The following is a 21,768-nucleotide window of genomic DNA, read 5'->3' as shown; positions in this document are numbered from 1 at the left end:
ACAAACTTCTCTTATACAGGGTTTTTAGATATTGGTCCAGACTCCAAAGGTTGTGCGTAGAATGTTTTGAGAAAATTGCGCAAAAATCCCAGGAGTAGATCGATTTGAACGGTTTCATATAATTCAAAATGGTGGGAGATCTAAAGTCACAGGTCAAAAGTCAGAACACAAACGTTGTTCGGCATGAGGTGGCGCATATGTGTCTCGAAGTTTTATTGCTGACGGTCAACCGTTTCATAGCTATGGCTATTCAAAGATTGCATTTTCAATTGCGTGCTATAGCGCCACCCTTTGGCCAATGGTTGTGAGCTTCGTGTCTTCACCGTTTGGCATTAACCTTTACCATATTGCCACGTTTCGTGAAAATCGACTGCATGGTTAAGCCAGAACTGCAATAAGTAGCGGAAGAAGTTGAAGAAAAATCACACCGGCAATGTGAAGTGAGCGGTCAAGCACAGTTGTTGACTTAAGCACAGGGTTGTAATTACCCCTCCTTCCTGGTGTGTGTGTGTGTGTGGGGGGGGGGGGGGGGTGACCCATTGACCCGGTGTGTGTGTGTGTGTGTGTGTGTGTGTGTGTGTGTGTGTGTGTGTGTGTGTGTGTGTGTGTGTGTGTGTGTGTGTGTGTGACCCATGCGACCCCAATTAGCTGACTGCTGAGTGTGCATCTGCAGGGGTCAATAGGTTGTGCTACAAACACATTCTGTGCTCAAACAGACAGACAGACAGACAGACATACACACACGGCTGTTCTTGGGAGAGGCTAGCAACGCTCAAAAAACATACAAATACAATGAGGGACCATAGGCCCTTCAGACCTGGCCCCTCAATAAAAGACAGTATAACCAGAATAGCCCTCTGTGCCTGGGCTGGTCAAGCGTGCATAGTATAGGCCACCAGTAAGTAGAAGTAGAGGGATCTGTATTATGTGCAGTCTACATGTATCACCAATAATAAACGACCTATATAGACTTAGGGACTGATCTGGCCATCTGCACTTGGACTGACCGGACATAAATAAAATAAGACAGCAACCATAATATGATTTTTACGATCTACATGTTCAGACATTTCCATCTGGTTTAGTAAGAAATATATATCCTTGGAATTCCAGACAGTTCGCTACTTCAGTACATGCTCACAGAGGATTGCCAATGTAAAAGGCCATTTGATGTGGGAGTTTAGGCTTGGAGCAGAGCACTGAACTTGCCTTTGTGACGGACATGACCGGTAAGGGCTATTTGTTTAAGTGGCAGTGTGGCTCCAGAAATAACTAGGGACATTGACCAAAGCATCCGAGAAATGTCCATTTCAGATGTTTCCTGTCCTCACGGGACCTGTCCATTGACAAATTATTTGTTATGATTATTCAAACAGAACTAAAAGAAAGGGCCAGCTGACCAGAGTGGCAGTTTTAATACTTAAGCATAAATCAGTGGTATATGATTAGCATGACGTTTATACGTCCATCAGAGACGTCTTGTTTTAGAATAGAATAAAACAAACTGACTTTACAGACAAAGTAGGGTCAATTAGTCTCAATTTGTTTTGAACTGTTATTTTCTGGCTAATGAAATGTTCATCATGCTCTAAAGTATAACTCTCATATTAATAAAAAACCGAGCCTTTGATTTTCTTTAATAGTATTTTAATGAGGATAGAATATCATACAGCCAAATATTTTAATTTGTAAACTTCAAGCATAATTCCCTTCCACTAAAATATATTATGTATAAAAAAATCTTAATTACTTGTGGAGTTCTATGCATGTTGATTTAATTTGCTCAGCCCTAAGACTTTGTGTTAGCATTTGTCTGAAAATGCAGATGCATTGCAATTTCATAATTCATAGTTACACATCTGAAACTATCAACTGCCTCTTTGCACATGGTTAGCCTTGACATGAATTATTTTTGAGGACAGGACTCTTCTCAACCAGAAAGACCACAAGACAATCCATGCCGCCTGGAACTTTTTGATCATCTCGTTTTTTTGTACCCGTTGGATTTCACGCTCTTTTCTTCTACCTCTTCAATTTTCTCTCCGTCGTCTACATTTTCTTCCCTAAATCAGACATGTTGGGTTAGAAAATGCCTATATAGTAATTACATGAAACTTTTACTTGGCTACACTTTTTGCCTTTTCTCGTCCAAAGGTTCTGAGGCCGAATCACAGCATTATGTAATGTAACATTATGACTAAACCACATGCAGGCTTTGGCTTTCCAGCACCGGTTCTATTCATACGGTCACCAGATACAGTGGAATTACATGATTGTATGGACAAAACTCGAAGACAAGTGCTATATGGAAGAAATACCCATGTTGCATACCTTATCTGAGTGCTATTTTCAGTGGTGTGTTCATCTTTCTCATCCTCAGATGATGATATGGATGTCATCTGTGTTAATTCAGCCACAGTGCCATTTGCTTCTACAAAATGCTCACTCAACCCGGCTTCTTTCAGTTTGTTCCTGTATGTCTGCTCTGCATGGGCCTTGGCCTTTCTCTGGAAATAAGAGGTAAAAAATAATGCAACTGGGAAAGATACCGTTTTCTGATGCAATTTAAACGTATTGTGTTTACCTGCTTCATCTGTTCAAACAGAAATGGGCGTACGCTGACTCGTGTTTTCATGTCACACAGTTCTCTTTCATAATCTCTCATCCTTTGTTGGTCAGCCTCTCTGACAGTCAAAGAGAAGATTATAGATTAGACCACTGTGGCACAAGTGTGTGGCTGTTGTCATGTGTATATCAACAACAGGTATATAGAATACCACAGGGCAGTATTATGCGTGTCTTAAGTACCAGGTCTTATGACTTAACTTAAGACCTGGAGGCGTGGTCAACGCTGTTTAAGTAATAAGACCTGGTACTTAAGACACGCATAATACTGCCCCACAGTCTCTTGTGCAAGTAAATACAACACTGAGCAGCAGATATATAAATATATTGCAGATATAGAATATCCCAATCTCTTATCAAGTTTGAGATGTCACTTCGCAAAATATATTAAACACAGCCTTTCTTACGGCACTTACCGATTCTGTTTTAGTTTTTCGTGATACACCTCTTTCAAGCTGCTATGTGGGTCCATAACTTGTGCACGGGTGGCAACTGCTTTTGTCATGGCTTGAGACCTCGTTTGGTACCTTCTCATCCACTCTTCACTCTCTTGTTTCTTACTGTCCCTCAGCTCCATGGAGTTCCTGCACAAGAGGAAAAAAGGATTTTAGACATGCACGCAGTTCTCATTGCCTATTATAATGACATGCCAAGAATAAGGATGCTAGGGTTCATGTGGTTGAGATAGATTGCAATTTTATTATATATATTGCCAACACAGTGAGATTCACCTGATGGCCATGCAGCGCTGTCTTGCAGCATCTGTGATGTACGTGGGAAGTGTGTCAGTGGACAGTGAGGTTAAGCCCCCAAAAGAATGACTTCTCTTTAAATAGCTGGACAACGATGCTGGTTCCTAATGGAAAGGAAAATAACTTCAAAGTTTAAATACAAAAAGCTTACATTACAGCTTAAAGCTTATTACAGATATGGATATCGGCCATGTTTATTATAGATAACAACAGGAACTCACAAACTGCATCTTTGCAAAGAGATATAATTAAAAAGCTGCCGAGGCTGCATGGTTCCTTCTATCCTTAACTGATCAGGGCGCTTTTCCTTTCTGCTTTGGATTACGGGGACATCATTTACAGAAATTAATTTTCTACCACACTTAAAACCATTAGATTCGGTTTATCACTCAGCTTGCAGATTTATAACAGGCGATAGTTACAGTACCCACCATTGCATCCTCAAAAACAAGGTTGGCGTGTCCTCCATTGCTATCTAAAGAGATCAGCATTGGTATTTATTTACAAAGCGGGATTTCACCCCCCTACTTAAATGCGCTTTCACATTGGAATATTGGAGCCTACTGAACCTACCACACAGTCCCAGGACTGTCTAATGCTTGAGGTTGTGTGTGTCTCCATAGACCTCGGAAAGACTTTTCAGTGTTGTGTCCCGCACACTGTGCCTGGAATAATCTATGGGGTCAAGCACCTTTCCCTTGTTCCCCTTGGACTTTTTCAGTCTGGTAGTGGTACTGTATATCAACTCTGGTTAACCTTAATTGCACCTATTTTTTTTTAAATGTATGGATGAGCTCCTATGAGATGTGATTTTGTGACTTTGTTTTTTATTTAGTAATTTAATTTCCTCTTTCATGTCATTTTGTTTTTTTCTTAACTTGTGATCTCAGCACCAGTGGAGGGTCTCTCAACTCTGTCTGTCTTCTGAAAATTAAATAATGGCTGATTTATATAAATTATAGAGATAGATAGTAGAGGAGGAGCAGTTTCAATGAGCATTGCCTCCAAGTCTAAGACAGAATATGAAGATTTATTGTGGTTGCAGGCAACAATATTTCGTTTTTACCAAAAGCTCTATACTAGTAGAGTAGAGTATGAAACTGGTATTTATTTGTATAACATTTCTAAATAGAAAATATACTACAACTAGCAAATCTTGTCTGAAAAGTGACCCAACTGAAAATGTTGTTCAATTTGAAAATAAAGTCAACATTAACAACTTTGCAAATCCCAAAATTATTGAACTTCTGTTGGCAGCTTTGAAATACTGAACAAAATCCTGGGTCTGCACCATGCCAGAGGCTCACCGGAACTCATCACAAGATTTACGGTTCAATTCTGTCTTGAGATCTGGAGATCTTTCCTCACTTTCCTATCTTTCTACTATCTCAATAAAGCAAAACATATGTTATAATTAGGGATGTTAATCGATTAATCACCATTAAGAAATTAATCAATTAAACTTAAACGGTTAATTCTTAATCGAACATTATGCGGTTCTATCATTGGGTGGTTTTCTGTGCTGTCTGCGTGTGCACGCGGCCGAGGAACGCACATGTGGGCCGGAAAAAAAGGCCCCCCCCCCCACCTGACAGACAAGACCGTGCACTTTTCATTTCATTTTATTCCTCATACAAAGATGCCATTGCTTGGCCCAATGGCCCTGTATCGCAAATGGTCAAATAAATATTTGATTTAGGAATATATAGCCTTTTGTATTCTTTCTGTATCAGCAAAGTGTAGATTTTTGTTAGACATTGAGGGAAATTAAGATTCTCAGATCTAAACTTAATCGATAACTCCCATCCCTATAATTAAAGGATAATGGTCTACCTGTGAGTTTTCTGGGCTCATCCTACTTTGTCTCGAGGGGAGAGTTGAGGTTAGCAGTTGGAATGGTTTACACCTTGTTGCATCTTTCCTCTCCGTCCTTCTCATAGCATGGGTCTGAAAGGTCTTGTGCAGCCTGCTGAAGTCAGGGACAAGAGGGTTGATCTTTGGATGGAAACTAGGCTTCTCATCCAGGAAGGCCAACATCTCTTTTTTTGTACGCAGGGCACTGCGAGGTTCAGGGTCCCCAGGGGAATTATTATTCTGTACAGGAGCTTTGCAGTTTCTCAAGGTCTCCTGTGCCGTTGTCTGAGTGTGAACCTTTCTGCAAAGTTCCTCTAGAAAAAAACACCACATTCAGACGGAAGAAGTGTCAGCTGTATGGTGTAGATAGAATGTACAGTATGTATTGATTATATTAACAGAACATATTCTGTGACACTGTATTTTATTTAAAATAACGCTAGATAGATGTTAAATTCATACAAAATGTTTTCCATTCTCTCTCTCTCTCTCTCGCACGCACGCACGCACGCACGCACGCACGCACGCACGCACGCACGCACGCACGCACGCACGCACGCACGCACGCACGCACGCACGCACGCACGCACGCACGCACGCACGCACGCACGCACGCACGCACGCACGCACGCACGCACGCACGCACGCACGCACGCACGCACACACACACACACACACACACACACACACACACACACACACACACACACACACACACACACACACACACACACACACACACACACACACACAGAGAAAATCGACTGGAACAGAAAATCGGCCTTGGCATTTGTGGTCTTCACCGGCTCAAAGACACCATTATGTCTTTTTTTTATTAATTTTTCGCTTTGTTTCAGCTCGGCTGTGGCCCCAGACTGCCCAGCCCTTCTGGCATCTGCCAGAATTGCCAGATGCACACACACACACACACACACACACACACACACACACACACACACACACACACACACACACACACACACACACACACACACACCTCACCTTTCAGAGGTTCAGAGTCTTCTGGTTTCTCAGTTTCTTTGGGAAGAGACTTCCTTGCAACAGCAGCTTTGTTTTTGTGATTTTGTGCAGTTTGATTTAACATTTCAGTTAACTTGTCTACCTTTTCTTTCTCTCTCTCCAGGAAGCTGAAAGGTTTTTGTGAGGAGAGGAGGAAGTTTCTCCTCTCCTCATGGCCATGTTTCCTCTCCTCCTCTCTTAAACGCAACATGTCTTCGTACAGGGGCAGACTCACATGGCTGGGGACGGGAACCGCATGGAACTGCTTCTGACACTCTGCCTTGTCCTCCAGCAGTGCGTTTGATGGGCCGTGCTTTGGTATTGTCTTATTATCACATTTTCGGGAGACATTTGACAGAGATTTCCTTACGTGCCTCTCTGATTGTCTGGTGACCTGCTGTGATGTTTCCTTGTCTGAGTTCAGGACACGTGTAGAACTGGACCGGCCTGGGCCTGAATGACTATATGGAAATACAATGATAAAATAGTTATGTGTAAAACGGATTTGACATGAACATTATGAACACAAAGGATAATTGAGGAAAACTGCACAATATACCTAATCGAATGTCTTTCATTACTGGGCTTTCCGTTCATGTCTGTTGAGAGCAGAGAGTTCAATTGAATCCTTCTGTCCAGATCTTCTCTCTGTCTCCTCTCTGCCTCCTGCAGCTGCTTCCTGTGGGCATCCTTCAGGGCCTGGAGACGGCTCTCAAACGTATGTTCTGCTTCTGATCCAAGGCCATCCACTAGCAAGGCTTCCAAGTCTGACATACTGTATTTATTTTAGTTCTGAATGCCAGAACTGGAAGATCAATACACAAAATAGGGTCAATATAAATGTAATATAATTAAACACAGCCTAAAAAAACATGTTCATGCCTGCATGCAAGATATTTTATTTCTCCATTATTTCTCCATTGTGTACTGCACATTGCGCAATGAAACTTTATCAATAGCCTATTAATCATTCCCCTCCCACAATTTGAAGCGCATGTTTGGAGTTCCTGACATATGTTACCATGGTAACCAAGCAAGCCTACACTTTCACAATGATAGGAATTGTGTTATCGGGGGAAATGTATGGTACTAGTTTCCATACATACTTAAACAAACTCGTAAAACACACAAAAGACAAGATAGCATGAACAAAACCAAACACAAAACTGACTCCCAATGTGATAAATAGCCTATACAAACCTGCAGTGCACAAGTAAATAAAAATCGTCCATTGCGTTCTAACTTTTTCCACTTTCGTGAATCCTACTCGAATTTCCAAACCACCCTATCTCGGTTATGGTGTTTGACGATATCGTTGTAACTTGTAAAATCATTTCTTAAGCCCTTAATACGATAAGTTAAAGTGCCAGATGTAAAGTTCTCTTTCGTTTGTGCAATGTCGGGTAAGTGGTGCCATTAGCGCTGTATGTGGACAAATAGAGTATTGCTGGCCTGGGTGCCACTGCCATTATTTTCCTCATTGGATGAAATGAGGTACTTTTTTCCTTGTAAATATATGGAAGGTAGCATCCTTGTCCGAATTAAAGGCAGACGTAAGCAGACGCCCTGGTGCCTGAAAGGAAAATCATATACGGTAATAAAAGTACCTTATTCCAGTGGACGACAACAGGAAGTATTTCCTCCAGCTTTAAAACGGGGCCGCGTTTATGCATGTGATGTGAATGTCAACAACATGGCTGGATTATAACTGATACATATTAATAAGGAGTCGGACGCATTTCAAGGGGAATCGTTGAACAGTGGATCGAGAACAGCCAGTGAGGTGTGCAGTGAGTGCACAGTGGAAAAAGTACAATGCATAGTTTCGCAAAAGCGACGCTGGCTTTAAATGGATTTAGCCGGTGTTACATGAATGGGGCGAAGCACTCATCTAATGTAAAAATCATTAGTCGGGGTCTGAGCACACAGAATAATGACCAGAGTGATGTTTATGATATTGTTATATCCGGAGGAGGGATGGTGGGGTCCGCCATGGCTTGTTGTTTAGGTAAGTACTTGATGGATGCCCTTGCTTCAAGTGAAGGGCTGATTGCAAATTTGCTGTAATATAAACCTGCCAGTCAGCAACCACACTGCCATTATGTTCACGTACCTGTGGTTCTGCAGCCCCCTATTTACACATTTAAGTAACAATTATGATTAAAATGATTAAACATAACTAATAACTATAGGTGAGTGTTGTTGTTTTCCTCACTTCATTTGTTTATCTATTATCACGACTGTCATGGTAATAGATAAACCACTAATGATCATCATTAAATGATGTGAGGAAAACAACAGCATAGTGTCATCACTGTCATGACATGACACCAGCCACAGGTATGTCTAAATTAAACTATGGTATGACGCATATAAAACCACAATATTTAATGAAAGATAAGTTTAAAAGAAAACAATGTACATGGCTGAAGTCTGTGGTCACGTCCATTTGCTCATTATGTCACTGTGTTGACAGGTATGGATCCCAATTTGGAGGGGAAGAAGATTTTACTGCTCGAAGCAGGCAACAAGAAAGTGATGGACAGTGTCCCTGAAAACTACAGCACCAGAGTTAGTTCCATCAGTCCCGGCTCCGCCACCCTCCTCAGTGGTACGGTGTACAGACTTGTGCTTTATAAATATGTTTATAAATATTACTATTTATGGTGGGATACCCAGTAGTACCGCTAGTAGTTAGCTAGTACTGTATGAATATGGTTTAGTTTGCTTTGCTCTGAGCAGCAGTGGCTGCAGGGGGTAGAGTGGTTGCTTAGGAATTGGAATGGAATGTACAATCCCCTTTCCTGGCATTATGCCAGAGAGTGTCTTTGAACAAGACACTAAACTTCTAACCGCTCCATGGAACTGCTGCTCTACTGCTGCGCTTAATAATTAGGATTGGTTAAAGTCTCGGAGGACAAATTCAAATTCCTAGTACAAATTGCAGGTTGTATGTCAGTGCACACACACTGTAGCATCACGAAGATGCCAAATGCTGCGAGCGGCAGGAGTCTCTTCCTGGTTTTTAGACCACTTTCCGTGGGGGCAAGCGTTTTCGGTTTTCTGGCCGACGCAGCATTTCTTTTGCTGCGCCTTGACGCCCATATCTACTTGGCCAATGAAACTTTCCCTTGTCAGAGTGTTAGCAATTAAAGAGACACTTAGTTAATGAATCTCATTTGTGGCAAACGTTTAAATAGTTCTTACAAAGTAGGACAGGGATCAGTAGCTGTCGAGTCACCGGAGGCTTAGCAGGGATCATGTCTGGCTTCAGGTGTCCATGATATAATCTGTCTCCTTGGATTTCTCTTGGCCTTTTTTTAATTAAACTGATCCAGCTTCCAAAACACTACATTTATATCAGACTACAATTGATAATTTAACAGTAACTGTCCAGACCTTGACCGTTATTGTGCCCTTGACCTTTGACCAAATTGACAGAGAAATAAATCACCTGTTTGTCACAGCGTACTGACCATTCCCTCCTAGGTTCACGACAATCTGCCAATCCATTCTCAAATTAACCTGCTATATAAAACAAACAAACATGACCGGCTACAATATGCCATCATGCATCACTGAATGCAGGCCCGGGTAACCAGGCTTTCACAAATTTCTTGTCAGCCTTTTACAGTTGAACACACACCCCAACAAAGACATTAGTCGGACGGGGAATCAAACAAACTGCTTTGATGGACAAATCTCACACAGACTTTTACTGTGTGTTCATTGGGCCTGATCTGTCAAAATTATGTCCCAACCAGGACCGACTCGCCCTGAACATACTGTAATGATTCAGGATAGCCAAATGTAGCCCAAAATAAAAATGTTTTGCCCAATTAAGATAAAGCATGTCAGATGCCAAATTACACGGACCTGTGCTGAAATTCACCCAACTCAAACTTTTGTTTACAAATTTGACAGGTAATATTTTATATCTAAAACACTGTCCTCGCCCATACAGGTATTGGAGCATGGGATCATGTCACAAACATGAGGTGCAAGGCCTATCAGAAAATGCAGGTACTGTACCTTTTTTGTGTTTTTTGGCACCTGGTGTAACGCAGTGGGAAATTGACCTTGACACTATACTGGTGTGTCATGATCTAACATGATTTAGGTAACAAAACAAAGGCTAAAAAAAAGTAACTAAGAAAATGATTGCCTTTTATTCATACCTTTACCGTTTATTATAAAAATTATAATTATATTTTATGAATATTAATGTATATTTTATTCATCAGATGATCAACTTTTTTGTGTTATCCTTTTAGCCTTCATATCTGACTGTACCACGTGGTGTTTACATTTCTGACTAATAAAGTTTTCAATCAAAACTGTAAAGAAAATAAGGAAATAGTTTGCGCTCTTGTCAATCAGGTGCATAAGTTAGCACGCTGATATCGAGTAAAAGTAATGTCCATACTAAGGTTTAAGAATGCAAAAAATTATTTCATAAATTCATAGTTTAAAGTGCTGTACAAAACAAAAGTGTAAATAAAAAATCTCTTTTTGCATGATAGATGCATGCAAAAAGAGATTATAACTCATTCCATGCCACAGGACGCCTTTGGACGCCTCCCCTTTAAAAAAAAAGGATAGAAAACATTTGGAAATTTGTGAAAATCCTTTTGAATAATTCACCAATAATAATGACACAAGCACAATATGAGTTGATGACACCAGGTCGAAAGTGGTTAACATATTCTACAAAGGAATGTTCCAGAAATCCTCTTCCTTGTCATGCAAAGCAGCGTCTTTGTCCTTACTCTTGCACTCTGTCAGATTTAATGCTGCCACAGACATATTTTTGTCCTCCATAAATCAACACGCCTTAACAAATGAGCACTGCAGGAGGAGGGTTTTGGATCGGCGGTTAACCTTCACTCACTCCTCTACTATAGTGAACAAGCAGCACTGTACCATTTCTCTGGGGCTGCATTTAATTGTTGGCTCTGAGTTAAGTTGTACACACAGTGGCGTCGACTAGCATACATTTTCTTCTGTTCTCCTGTGTAATTTATGCATGTACAGGGCCTTGCGGATTCCAGTGTGCCGCAAAACCCCAAAGGGCACGAGGTAGATTTAAAAACAGAACCCCCAGTTGCCCTGGCATACTGGGAGTACTGGCCGCAGCATCAGTGTTTATTTATTAAAGTCATGTTCGTTATGAAGAATAAATCCTCTTGACGTTTTCAAATGGGTGCTCATTCCCTGTGTCTTCTAATTATGAAGATTCATGTGAAAAACGGGACTGAGATGAAAGATTAGTAGAAGAGTGGTTGTCTGCAGCAAAGTGAACCCATTTTACAGCTGCGGCTGCAGGCTCCGTCCCTCCCGTAAGATGTGGTCAGTGTGTACCAAAAACTTAACCACAGGGTTTCTCTCAGGGCCTAGGAGGATGTCATCATGAAGGGCTCTATGGTGATTATGGTGATATACCTCTCCCATAATACCTTCGCTGCTCTGCCGCTGTTTCGGCTTGTTTGTCTCGGCTCGTGAATCTCAGCCATACTGTAGTAGCGGAATGCACTGAGGTCAGCTCTAAATAAGATCCCTTCCACCCAACAAAATACTCTTCCCACTTAATTGTCCCCTGAGCATGATGGTTTGGAAAGGCTACATGAGGGAGAATGACATTTGGTCATTAGGTTTTTGTTTTTTTCCCACGTCGCAATTTTGCAAGGCTGTGCACGGCGTTTAAATCTCTCAAGGGACCTCGTGACCTTGTTCTTTTTAAAAGTCATATCTTTTAACTGTGCAGGTTTTAAAAAAAAAAAAGGCAAATAATTTTGGGGTTGGTTTCACTAAATCTTTTCTTCCCAACCGCTTATCACAAGTTGCATACCACAGTGCCATTAGCGGTTTGCTGCAGGGCATATCCCCCCACTTTATGGCAACTTGGGAGAAAAAAAGCACAGCAGCATATTACTACTGAATGATAGGGTCTGTCGCCATGGTTACGGCCCAAGAAAGGATTAATCGTGCACAAACACTTTCACGTCTTTGTGTTTAACTTAAATGATGCCTTAGAGAATGAAATTACAGTATAGCCTATAACTACAACTTTTTCTAGTGCTCATTCTATAGGGGGTGATTGTGGTGATGTTAGTGGTGTTAATGTTAGGGAAACTAACCCCCTGTGAGTAAATATTGACATGCAGACTGAGTCATCTTCAGAAATGTGTATTATAGACCTTAACCACTTGAAGCCAAGCGGTCCCTATTCTGGGAATGTCATAATATGCAAACCGTCGATGAAAATAGATTTACAAGCTCACAATGCATCCCAATGTGAGCATCGTTAGCTTGTAACGAGCTATTTTCGGTAAAGGGATTTGGTGTAGAGGGAAAAAGGAGTGGGCCAAGGATAGATCCCTGCGGCCCTATAGGCAGGCCCCGCTCCCCCCCCCCCCCCCCCCCCCCCCCCCAGGTTTAAGTGGTTCAAAGTGAAGTATAATAAAACAATAATAATAATTATTACTTCAGCCAAATTTGGAATGAAATGGCTTTAGAGTGATGAAAAAGACAATAAGTAAAAAAGTTTTACATGGGCATCTCAAACATACTACCCAAACTCATTAGCAGGGGGTAACGATGGTGATGGTTTACAAATGTAAAGGTTTTATTTTACGTATTATAGACTGTATCAGTGAAATTGCATCGCTAGAGAACAACTTGAGTCCATGTACGTATTTCCTGTCGGCTACTGATATTTACAAACACTGCAGCAGGAAAGAAACGTTGATCCGTTTAAAATCTTTCATCTTTCATCATTTGTTTCTCCAAGAAAATGTGGCAACGAAATTCCCATTTCACCCTGTTTCACCGAACTTCAAAGGTCAGCTTGAGGAGCAGACAACCCCTGACCGTGGCTAAACAACTTTGATGTGTTCAGTTCTATGAAGCCGTGCTCCTTGCGCTGGCTATATTTAGGGAAAAGGGGTGCATTTAAGGATAGAGTTGTAGACCACAGGGATAATTGGCCTCTCATTTAGGTTTGGGATGCCTGCTCTGATGCCCTGATTACATTCGATAAGGACAACCTGCAGGACGAGATGGCATACATTGTGGAGAACGACATCATTGTGGCTGCCCTCACCAAACAGCTGGACAGTCTCTCTGGTAAGGAAGCACATGTCGTCTGTGTTTTCAGCTTAAAGCCCTGCTGTGTGCTACTGGTGATACACACACACACAAGACCTCTTGATTCTTGTGCCATCCTGTTAATGGATGCTGGGTCTGGCTGCTAATAACACCACATTTGTTCCATCCTGCCCATGGGATTTGTTTATTTGTACTTTTCCCAGTGTCTGTTTTTAAACGACTAGTTCAGCTCTTGGATCCATCCGTGTTTTTCCTGCTATTTCAATCAAGCGCCACATTTCCTCCAGGCCAGAGCCCCAGCGGCCGGCACCAACTGAAGACACGTGCAGTGGTCCAGTGACCTATTTAAATCTGCCATGTGCTCTAGTCTCTGCCACCTCTTAGGGCCTTAAAGTGCTGACAGTGTGTATAGCATTGTTTTTCTTCTTTTTTTGTTGGCATCAGAATGGCTTTTGTGAGGTTCACAAATGAAAAAGTATCTCTGCCATGGGCTTGACAGTAAGCCGGCATATTTATAAACAGAACTTCTCCACATGTCGCAGATGCAAAGTGTAACAGATGTGTGGTCACTGCACGTTTGTCTCATGTGTATCACCATTCTGGCCATGGTGTAGACAAGTCAGTACATGAAAAGCGTGCTCTGCGCCAGCTGGGCGTCTTGTAACTCGGCTCTCTCCAATCATTGCAAGACAATATTTGACACTTGTGTTCGGGAACCAGTAGTCGACCTGCGGACGGGCCTTAATCCAAGTCGGCAAGAGCCAGTGTAATTCAGGATCCTTTCATGTTTAGAGAGACTGGACCGCTCCTGATATTTTAGGAATACGGGCCGGGGAGTTTTAGTGCAACACCCAACATGCTGGCAGAGTGTGGCGTGGCGTGGTCTGCTTGTAGATAAACACTATTAGGCAATGCAATGTGGCAAGCCGAGCCCATTAAGAAGGTTGTCAAATGTGAACTCGTCTACTGTATGCCAGTGAGGAAAGCCAGTGGAGTTTTATGAGGTGGTTTATAGATCTTGCACTGCGTAGATCACAGCCAAATCTTACTTTTTCCCTCCTTTAGTTGGACAAAGAAAGTAGCAAACCCCTGATTAGTGTGTCACTTTGGTATAATGAACAGGACCACGTTGTATTTCTTTTGTTATGAGAAGAAGAGTTGCATCAGTTGAGCCAAGGTCATTCTATTTAGACTTTAGAGAATACGCTTCATCCAAAGTAACCACTTCTATCTTCATGGTCAGATAACGTGGAGGTCAAGTACAAGTCCAAGGTGGTGAATTACGTTTGGCCGATGTCCTGCCAGGTGGCTGACTCCATCCCTTGGGTCCAGTTGACGTTGGCCGGCGGAGAAACGCTTCAAGCCAAGCTTCTGGTCAGTTTAAGTTTTTCATCTAGATTTCCTCATTGAAAGATTCAGAAGTGACCGTTAATTCTGAGTGAGCATTATTCTATACCTGAGCTGTGCATCTTTCAGGTCGGTGCTGATGGACCAACCTCAATGGTGAGACGAGAGTCTGGGATTCCCACTGTAAAGTGGAATTATGACCAGTCTGCTGTTGTGGCTGTGCTACACCTATCAGAGGTCAGTAGATGGATGGATGGAGAAAGCACATACTGTTTTTCCACTTGTTTTGCCCTGTTCAAAGTTCAAACACTAAAATAAAGAATCTACAAGCTATTTTTGAAATATAATGCCTATAATGAAGCATTGCGGTCTGTGAAAGTGGTTAAAAGCTATTTAAAAGCAATTTGCCTACCATATATTTATATATGGTAATTATGATTATTGTTTTAATTCATGTTAACCGTATGTGTTTTATCAGCCCACAGAGAACGTTGTTGCATGGCAGAGATTCCTCCCAACGGGACCCATAGCAATGCTACCGGTAAATTGCAACCCATGTTTAGTAGTTGTCTAGAATCCATTCCTGTACCTGAGGACGTATTTTGACGAGCGTCTCCTGTGCATTCTTGCAGTTGTCGGACACACACAGCTCTCTGGTGTGGTCTACCAGCCACCAACACGCAGAAGAACTGCTGGAGCTGGACGAAGAGAGCTTTGTGGATGCTATCAACTCTGCCTTCGTAAGGCCTGTTTCTACCATCAGCAACACTAAACTGCTTTATATGATGATGCAAAGATAAGATAGACCCCAATGGGGAAATTCATGTGTCATGGCAGCAATAGCAGTAAGCGTGAAACACCGGGTACGTACTGGTAAAGGTCTTTACATACCGGGGGCATGACAAATACATTACTATATTATACAATTACATTATACAGCAGCATCAAAACCATTCATACTGTTACTGTATAGTAGGCTAGTTGATTTCTCATCTGTACATTTTGATGCCTTTATTTGTGGTGAAAAATCACTGAGATAGTGATATGTGTACAGTGTCAGTACAGTAGCATACAACAGTGACGGTCTGGATAATATAAACTGTCTAAACAGTGAATATGAGTATACAGTAGTATAGTCTATCAGCAATTAAACAGTTACAGCAGTTAACAGACACCTGTCATGGTTCAGTAGTGTACATCCCAGTAGTGCCAGAGTCAAGTAGGAGTCCTTCATTCAATAATAGAACAGATCAGATCAACATATGGGGATCAGGCTTGGTTTTGGAGCCTGGTGGCTACTGGCACAAAGGACTATCCAGGTCGCATGCATGGATAACAATTCATTTCAATATTAAAAGATTGATTCATGAGTTCCCTGAACGTTTTCCAACCACTTTGCACCCTTGTGGTCACTGCTATGTCCACCCCCCCATCAGCATTCAGCATGTCCCCTAGGTAACAGAAACTGTCCACCACAGCATACGTCTCCCGTCCACTACAAGCCCCTCTTGCTCGGCTGCATCTACTTGTACGATGTCTCCCCTGCACCGCTTGCACTGGAATGTCTCACTTGCCACTTGCAGGCTGCCTCTTACGCCACTGCATCTCCGATAGAACCATTTCTTACAGCCCCGGCACTGGAGAGAGTTAGCTTGTACTCTCTTCCCACAGACTCCACATGGCCAAGCTCCTGACTGCGGTATCACTCCCAGGCCAGCACCACCAACCATGACCTTTGACTTCTCTGCATTCACCTTCATCCCTTTCACTTCCAGGCATGTCTTTTAGGCTGCTAGCCTCCTTGCTAGGTCTTCTCAGGTCATCCGCATAAAGCAGTTCCCATGGTAGTCCACCCCTAACATCCCTCGATACCACATCCATCACAATAGCAAACAGTAATGTACCGAGTACTGATCCCTGATGCACACCCACCCTCACTTCGAAGCCATCACTGTCTCCGTTTCCTGTCCTGACTACTGTGCATGCTCTGCTGTAAAGAGTCATCACTACCTTGACCAGTCCCTCTTCCACTCCAGACTTCCTTAGGGCCCACCTCACCACCGCTCTTGGCACCCTATCGAAAGCTTTTTCTAGGTCAGAAAAAGCATAGTACAACCTCTTCCTCTCCTCTTGGTGTTTCTCTTGCATCTGTCGAGTGGCAAAGATTGCATCTGTCGTACCTTTACCGGGCATGAAGCCAAACTGCATCTCATCCACCTCAACCTGTGCCCTCACCCTCCTTTCCAACACCCCCTCTAGCACTTTCATTCCATTGCGCTAATGTTTAACGGTGAACATTATATAGCTTACCTTTCCATTTTTGTCTTTGGAGAAACTCCTTTTTCCCAAGCTGGCTATTTTTACTGGCCTTGCCGATGGCTGGGGTCACCACGGTTGACTCATGCTTGGTGTCAGACCTGGTTTGCTAATTAAACCTGTGGTCTGCCAGTGTCGACCATTACTGCATGGAATGTTTTTCAAATGGAGTTAATTCAACTGCATGGCCTGGCCAGCGTCTTCTTTTAATTAGACCAGCTCTCAAAGCCCTGCCAAACCAGTTGGTTAGGGAGGAGGAAACAGACTCTCGCCGGCCTGTGCTTCAGAATTGCCCCTTTGTCAGCTAATTTCTTTGTTGTGTACTGCTGTCTTCATTTTCTCTATATTCTGCTCCCTATCTGTCATTCTAGATTAATTCATTGATTGATAGAGTAACAGTTGTATTAATCCTCAATGGGGAAGCTACAGGCCAACACATGTTAATGTGTGTACTGTAAAAGACAATAAAAAAAAACATTACACTTTTCAAAAACAATTAACTACAGAGAAATACAGTACAGTAATACAATAAATATTGCATGTCATTAAAAAGCTTGGTGTGTGTGTGTGTGTGTGTGTGTGTGTGTGTGTGTGTGTGTGTGTGTGTGTGTGTGTGTGTGTGTGTGTGTGTGTGTGTGTGTGTGTGTGTGTGTGTGTGTGTGTGTGTGTGTGTGTGTGTGTGTGTGTGTGTGTGTGTGTGTGTGTGTGTGTGTGTGTGTGTGTGTGTGTGTGTGTGTGTGTGTGTGTGTGAAGGAGCTCTGACCACAAAGGCAAAATCAGCAGGTTCCTGCCTAAGGCGAGGACTTCAGACATCAATTTATTAATCCTATTTTTGTCAACTGTGATGCTTCTCTGTTTACTTCTTTGACAGTGGAGTAATGACAACCAGTCTGAGTTGATGGAGACAGCTGGTTCCCTGTTCCGCAACGCATTGTCGATCCTGATGCCATCTGCCGGCTCAACGCGCCAGCTTCCCCCCAGTGTGTCCGGCATTGGCCCAAAGAGTCGGCTCATGTTCCCCCTGGGCATGGGCCATGCAACAGAATATATAAGGCACCGGGTGGTGCTCATTGGGTAAGACACTAAAACAGAGAGGATTGTGCCACTGACTCAGATTTAGAGGACATTGACACACAGGACTGTTGGAACCTTTCTGACAAACAATAGAGACCAGTTTAGTCAATGACACTGAGTCAGTCAGTCAGTCACTCACTCACTCACTCACTCACTCATTGTTGAAACAATAACTCCCTCATGTTGTGTGCAAACAGTGATGTGTAACTACCTCTATTAACTATTTGTGAATTCCATTTTCAGTATGACACATGTCAACATCGGAATATTAACTTAATATATGCATTTCCATTTTTCTAAAACATTCAGTTCTGTCCTCAAACCATACATAGATTATAAAATAAGTCACATAAGCGCCCTACATCCGTGTTCACAAGCTACCTACATGGCTGGAGCACCCAATGAATGCTTTTAGATACTATTACCATGTTATCATTTAGGGCTCCTAAATAAAAAATTAAAAGCATCTTCATAACGAACATACTTTTCTATGAATGTATCCTTTTTATACATACATTTCATCCCAATAGTTACTACTTACTTTGTTTCATGCACTTGTGAAAGAAAATGTTTGTGAATATACAGTATGCAAAGCACTTTGTGTTCGTTGTTCTACTAGTTTGTTAAATATTAGCTTATTTTAGTTCACTGAATGTAAAATGCTTCAATTGGACACGGCTTTGATCCTATGCCGCATAGACTAGAGAAAAATGTGTTGCCTGTATTTGCATAGTAAGGGATTTGTTTGTGTTTGCAGGGATGCAGCGCACCGTGTGCACCCCCTAGCCGGCCAGGGAGCCAACCTGGGTTTTGGGGATGTGGCTTGCCTCACGCGGATCCTGAGCCAGGCGGCCTTTAACGGGAAAGACCTGGGTCAGTGAGAGCCCTAAACAGACACAAGTTCTGCAGCCCTAGCCAGTGGTTTCTCCTAAGCTCTTTACCATGGCCCCAGCTTGAATGCACACTGTTGACCTTGCATTATAAAAAGAATCAGCTTTTCCTCTAGAGTTTATTTGATGTTTTTCTCCCCAATCCACCAAAGAACTGCATGCACGTCGCATTCAGTAAAAAAAAAAAAGAAGAAAAGAAAAATGAAAATCCTGTTATGTGATTATGTATTTCTTTTTCCTTTTTCTTCCCTTCTTTTCTCTGTTGATTGGTCTGTTTTGAAGTCAAAATAGCTCCAGTGTATATTGACTTAATGCAGAAAACACATGAAGGCCATGCACATGGCTTAACACAGTGCAAGATCAAACACTTCAGCTCATAAAGGCTGTGATTGTGTTTGTATAGGAGCCATGCATCACCTGTTGGAATATGAAACTGAACGCCAGCGGCACAACCTCCCCATGATGGCTGCCATTGACCTTATGAAACATCTTTACTCCACTAATGCTGCTCCTATGGTCCTCCTACGGACCTTTGGTTTGCAGGCCACGAACATGCTTCCTCCGCTAAAAGTAAGCCTCTCTCCTCATCACCTGTGTGTGTATATATACTATACTGTATATTACGTCACTTGGGAAACCTTGTGTCCCCTTGGGGAAGCCTCTTCGCCAGTCAACCTAAGCCCGATTTATACTTGTGTGTGGGTGTCGCGCACCGAAAATAGCACACAGTATGCACATTGCACAAGCATGCGTAGTGTAAATCAAGTCTTAATCTCAGTGTCACTCAGGAGGAACGTTCATCCACCTGTCTGATGTAAGCCCCGCCTCCAACGTGACTCCATCCTGCTCCGCCCCCTCTTCTGATTACATGGGGCTTAACTTCAGCCGTGCCTATAATTTCCATGCTTCTGAACCTACTACTATGGCATCTAAGTTTAGCCCCAAATGTAGTGTTACTGAAAGTGTGTGGGTGGGGTGCAGGGCAGGCCCTGGGGCAGCAGCGGTGTGTGGGTGGGGTGCAGGGCAGGCCCTGGGGCAGCAGCGGTGTGTGGGTGGGGTGCAGGGCAGGCCCTGGGGCAGCAGCGGACAGCGGTATGTGGGTGGGGTGCAGGGCAGGCCCTGGGGCAGCAGCGGACAGCGTGTGGGTGGGGTGCAGGGCAGGCCCTGGGGCAGCAGCGGACAGCGGTATGTGGGTGGGGTGCAGGGCAGGCCCTGGGGCAGCAGCGGACAGCGTGTGGGTGGGGTGCAGGGCAGGCCCTGGGGCAGCAGCGGACAGCGGTGTTGGGTTGTGTTTTCACACCACTTTTATTACAGACCAGTAAGTGAAATGGCTTTATTTCCTACTAAGTGATTCAGACCAAAGTGACTGTAAAGACATTTCACCCTAAAGGCACGGAGTTTAACGTGACATTTTTTCCATATTAAATGTCAAGAGTTTCCCGGTTTACAGGTCTCGTATAGAGGTTTGTAGTAGCACTCAGATCTAACATACCGTTACTAAGCATGATGAGGCGGGTGCAGTGATGGTGTAGTTGATCCTGTTCTCTTTTGCTTCTTGCAGGAGCAGATCATGGCATTTGCAAGCAAGTGACAGGTGACATTTGTCCTGCAGTGGAGGTTTGACTGGACTTTGTGAATGGAATGTAAAAGTGTAAATTAATAAAGTTTTATTTTACTCTTTTCTATATGTGTGTATTGCTGTAACTTGAGAAACCAAGGACAAAGGCCTGTTTTTGGAACCATCTAATGGTAAACGTTAATCTATTCTTAGAAGTGGTCTTTGGTGTAAAAAAAAAAGAAATCCACACCCACATCCTTTCGTGACATTGAACATTGAGGTTGACATGCTCTATGACAGCCCTGAGCACATATTAAATATGATGTAGACGTAAGAGGCACCCAAAATTGATATGTTATGCTTCATATTTCACTCAGTTTCTCTTAATTGCCCTAGGATAATTCATGTAATATATCATCAGGGCTAAAGCCTCATATGCTAAAACACAAGACACTTTTAGAGACATTTAATGATGGATTGTGCATGCTGCTATTCTGTAATAGTTATGTTATAGTCATAAATCAAGTGTTCAGAAATAGAAAAGTGGTGTAAAGATATGCTGTCAGGCATATCTATATTTTTGTACATGTTCTGTAAGGCCTGAGGCTATTGTTATTAACCCATTTAGACCTGAGGCCAATTCTAAATAAACCTTCTAAATCCTGATTTTCCCAACGTTTTCTGGGAAAAAAATAAATAATATATATATATATATATCGTCTCTTGTCGGATGGAAACCTTTTTCCTGGCATGGCCAGACTAATAACCCTGCATAGATAAAATGGTAAAAGTAGCAGATCTACAATGCATCACTGTGCAATGCTTTTCGAGCTTGTATATCTGCTACTTTTCATACTTTTGTGTGACGTTGTAGTATGACCAATTAGGGCATTCATTTACCAAAAGAAAGAAAGTTAGAATTTGGAGATAAGTGGTTTCTGCCCGACAACAACGATATGTTCCTATATAAATGAAATGAAACAGCTAATGTAACACAGAGGTGTTCCAGGCTGTAGGTAGGTGTTCCAGGTCTAGATGGATTAATGCCTAAAATAATGTATCCAGTTGGATTATTATTATACAAGTATGAATTTGCAGAAAGAATATGTTTAAATATTTTTATTAAAATGTACAGCATATGTGTATTTCACTTACAAAGTTTTACAAATGTTTTAATTTACATACAAGTACATCATCAGGTGATTCAACTGATGAAAATAGAGGC

The 21,768-nt window shown here is 42.4% G+C and overlaps 2 protein-coding genes across 2 annotated transcripts; one reads left to right on the top strand and one right to left on the bottom strand.

Annotated features, from left to right (window-relative positions):
• Positions 1 to 1,776: 1,776 nt before the first annotated feature.
• On the bottom strand, positions 1,777 to 7,569 carry fam161b (FAM161 centrosomal protein B). The gene is made up of 9 exons (XM_079527869.1): positions 7,452 to 7,569; positions 6,811 to 7,056; positions 6,234 to 6,712; positions 5,211 to 5,545; positions 3,357 to 3,481; positions 3,042 to 3,209; positions 2,585 to 2,684; positions 2,332 to 2,507; positions 1,777 to 2,063 (listed from the first exon to the last, which is right to left on the bottom strand). The coding sequence occupies exons 2-9, from the start codon at positions 7,023 to 7,025 to the stop codon at positions 1,979 to 1,981; spliced, it is 1,683 nt and encodes a 560-aa protein (XP_079383995.1). The 5' UTR covers positions 7,026 to 7,056; positions 7,452 to 7,569; the 3' UTR covers positions 1,777 to 1,978.
• A 310-nt stretch (positions 7,570 to 7,879) lies between these two features.
• Positions 7,880 to 20,666, top strand: coq6 (coenzyme Q6 monooxygenase). Its single transcript, XM_079528529.1, has 12 exons — positions 7,880 to 8,259; positions 8,728 to 8,862; positions 10,216 to 10,274; positions 13,250 to 13,376; positions 14,602 to 14,732; positions 14,835 to 14,942; positions 15,184 to 15,246; positions 15,338 to 15,445; positions 17,893 to 18,095; positions 18,853 to 18,968; positions 19,389 to 19,555; positions 20,547 to 20,666. The coding sequence occupies exons 1-12, from the start codon at positions 8,067 to 8,069 to the stop codon at positions 20,574 to 20,576; spliced, it is 1,440 nt and encodes a 479-aa protein (XP_079384655.1). The 5' UTR covers positions 7,880 to 8,066; the 3' UTR covers positions 20,577 to 20,666.
• Positions 20,667 to 21,768: the final 1,102 nt, after the last annotated feature.

This window comes from Electrona antarctica (genome assembly GCF_951216825.1).
Source record: "Electrona antarctica genome assembly, chromosome: 18".
NCBI classification, from domain to species: domain Eukaryota; kingdom Metazoa; phylum Chordata; class Actinopteri; order Myctophiformes; family Myctophidae; genus Electrona; species Electrona antarctica.
Note: the sequence above shows the minus strand (reverse complement) of the source record. Positions and strands in the feature narration are given on the sequence as shown.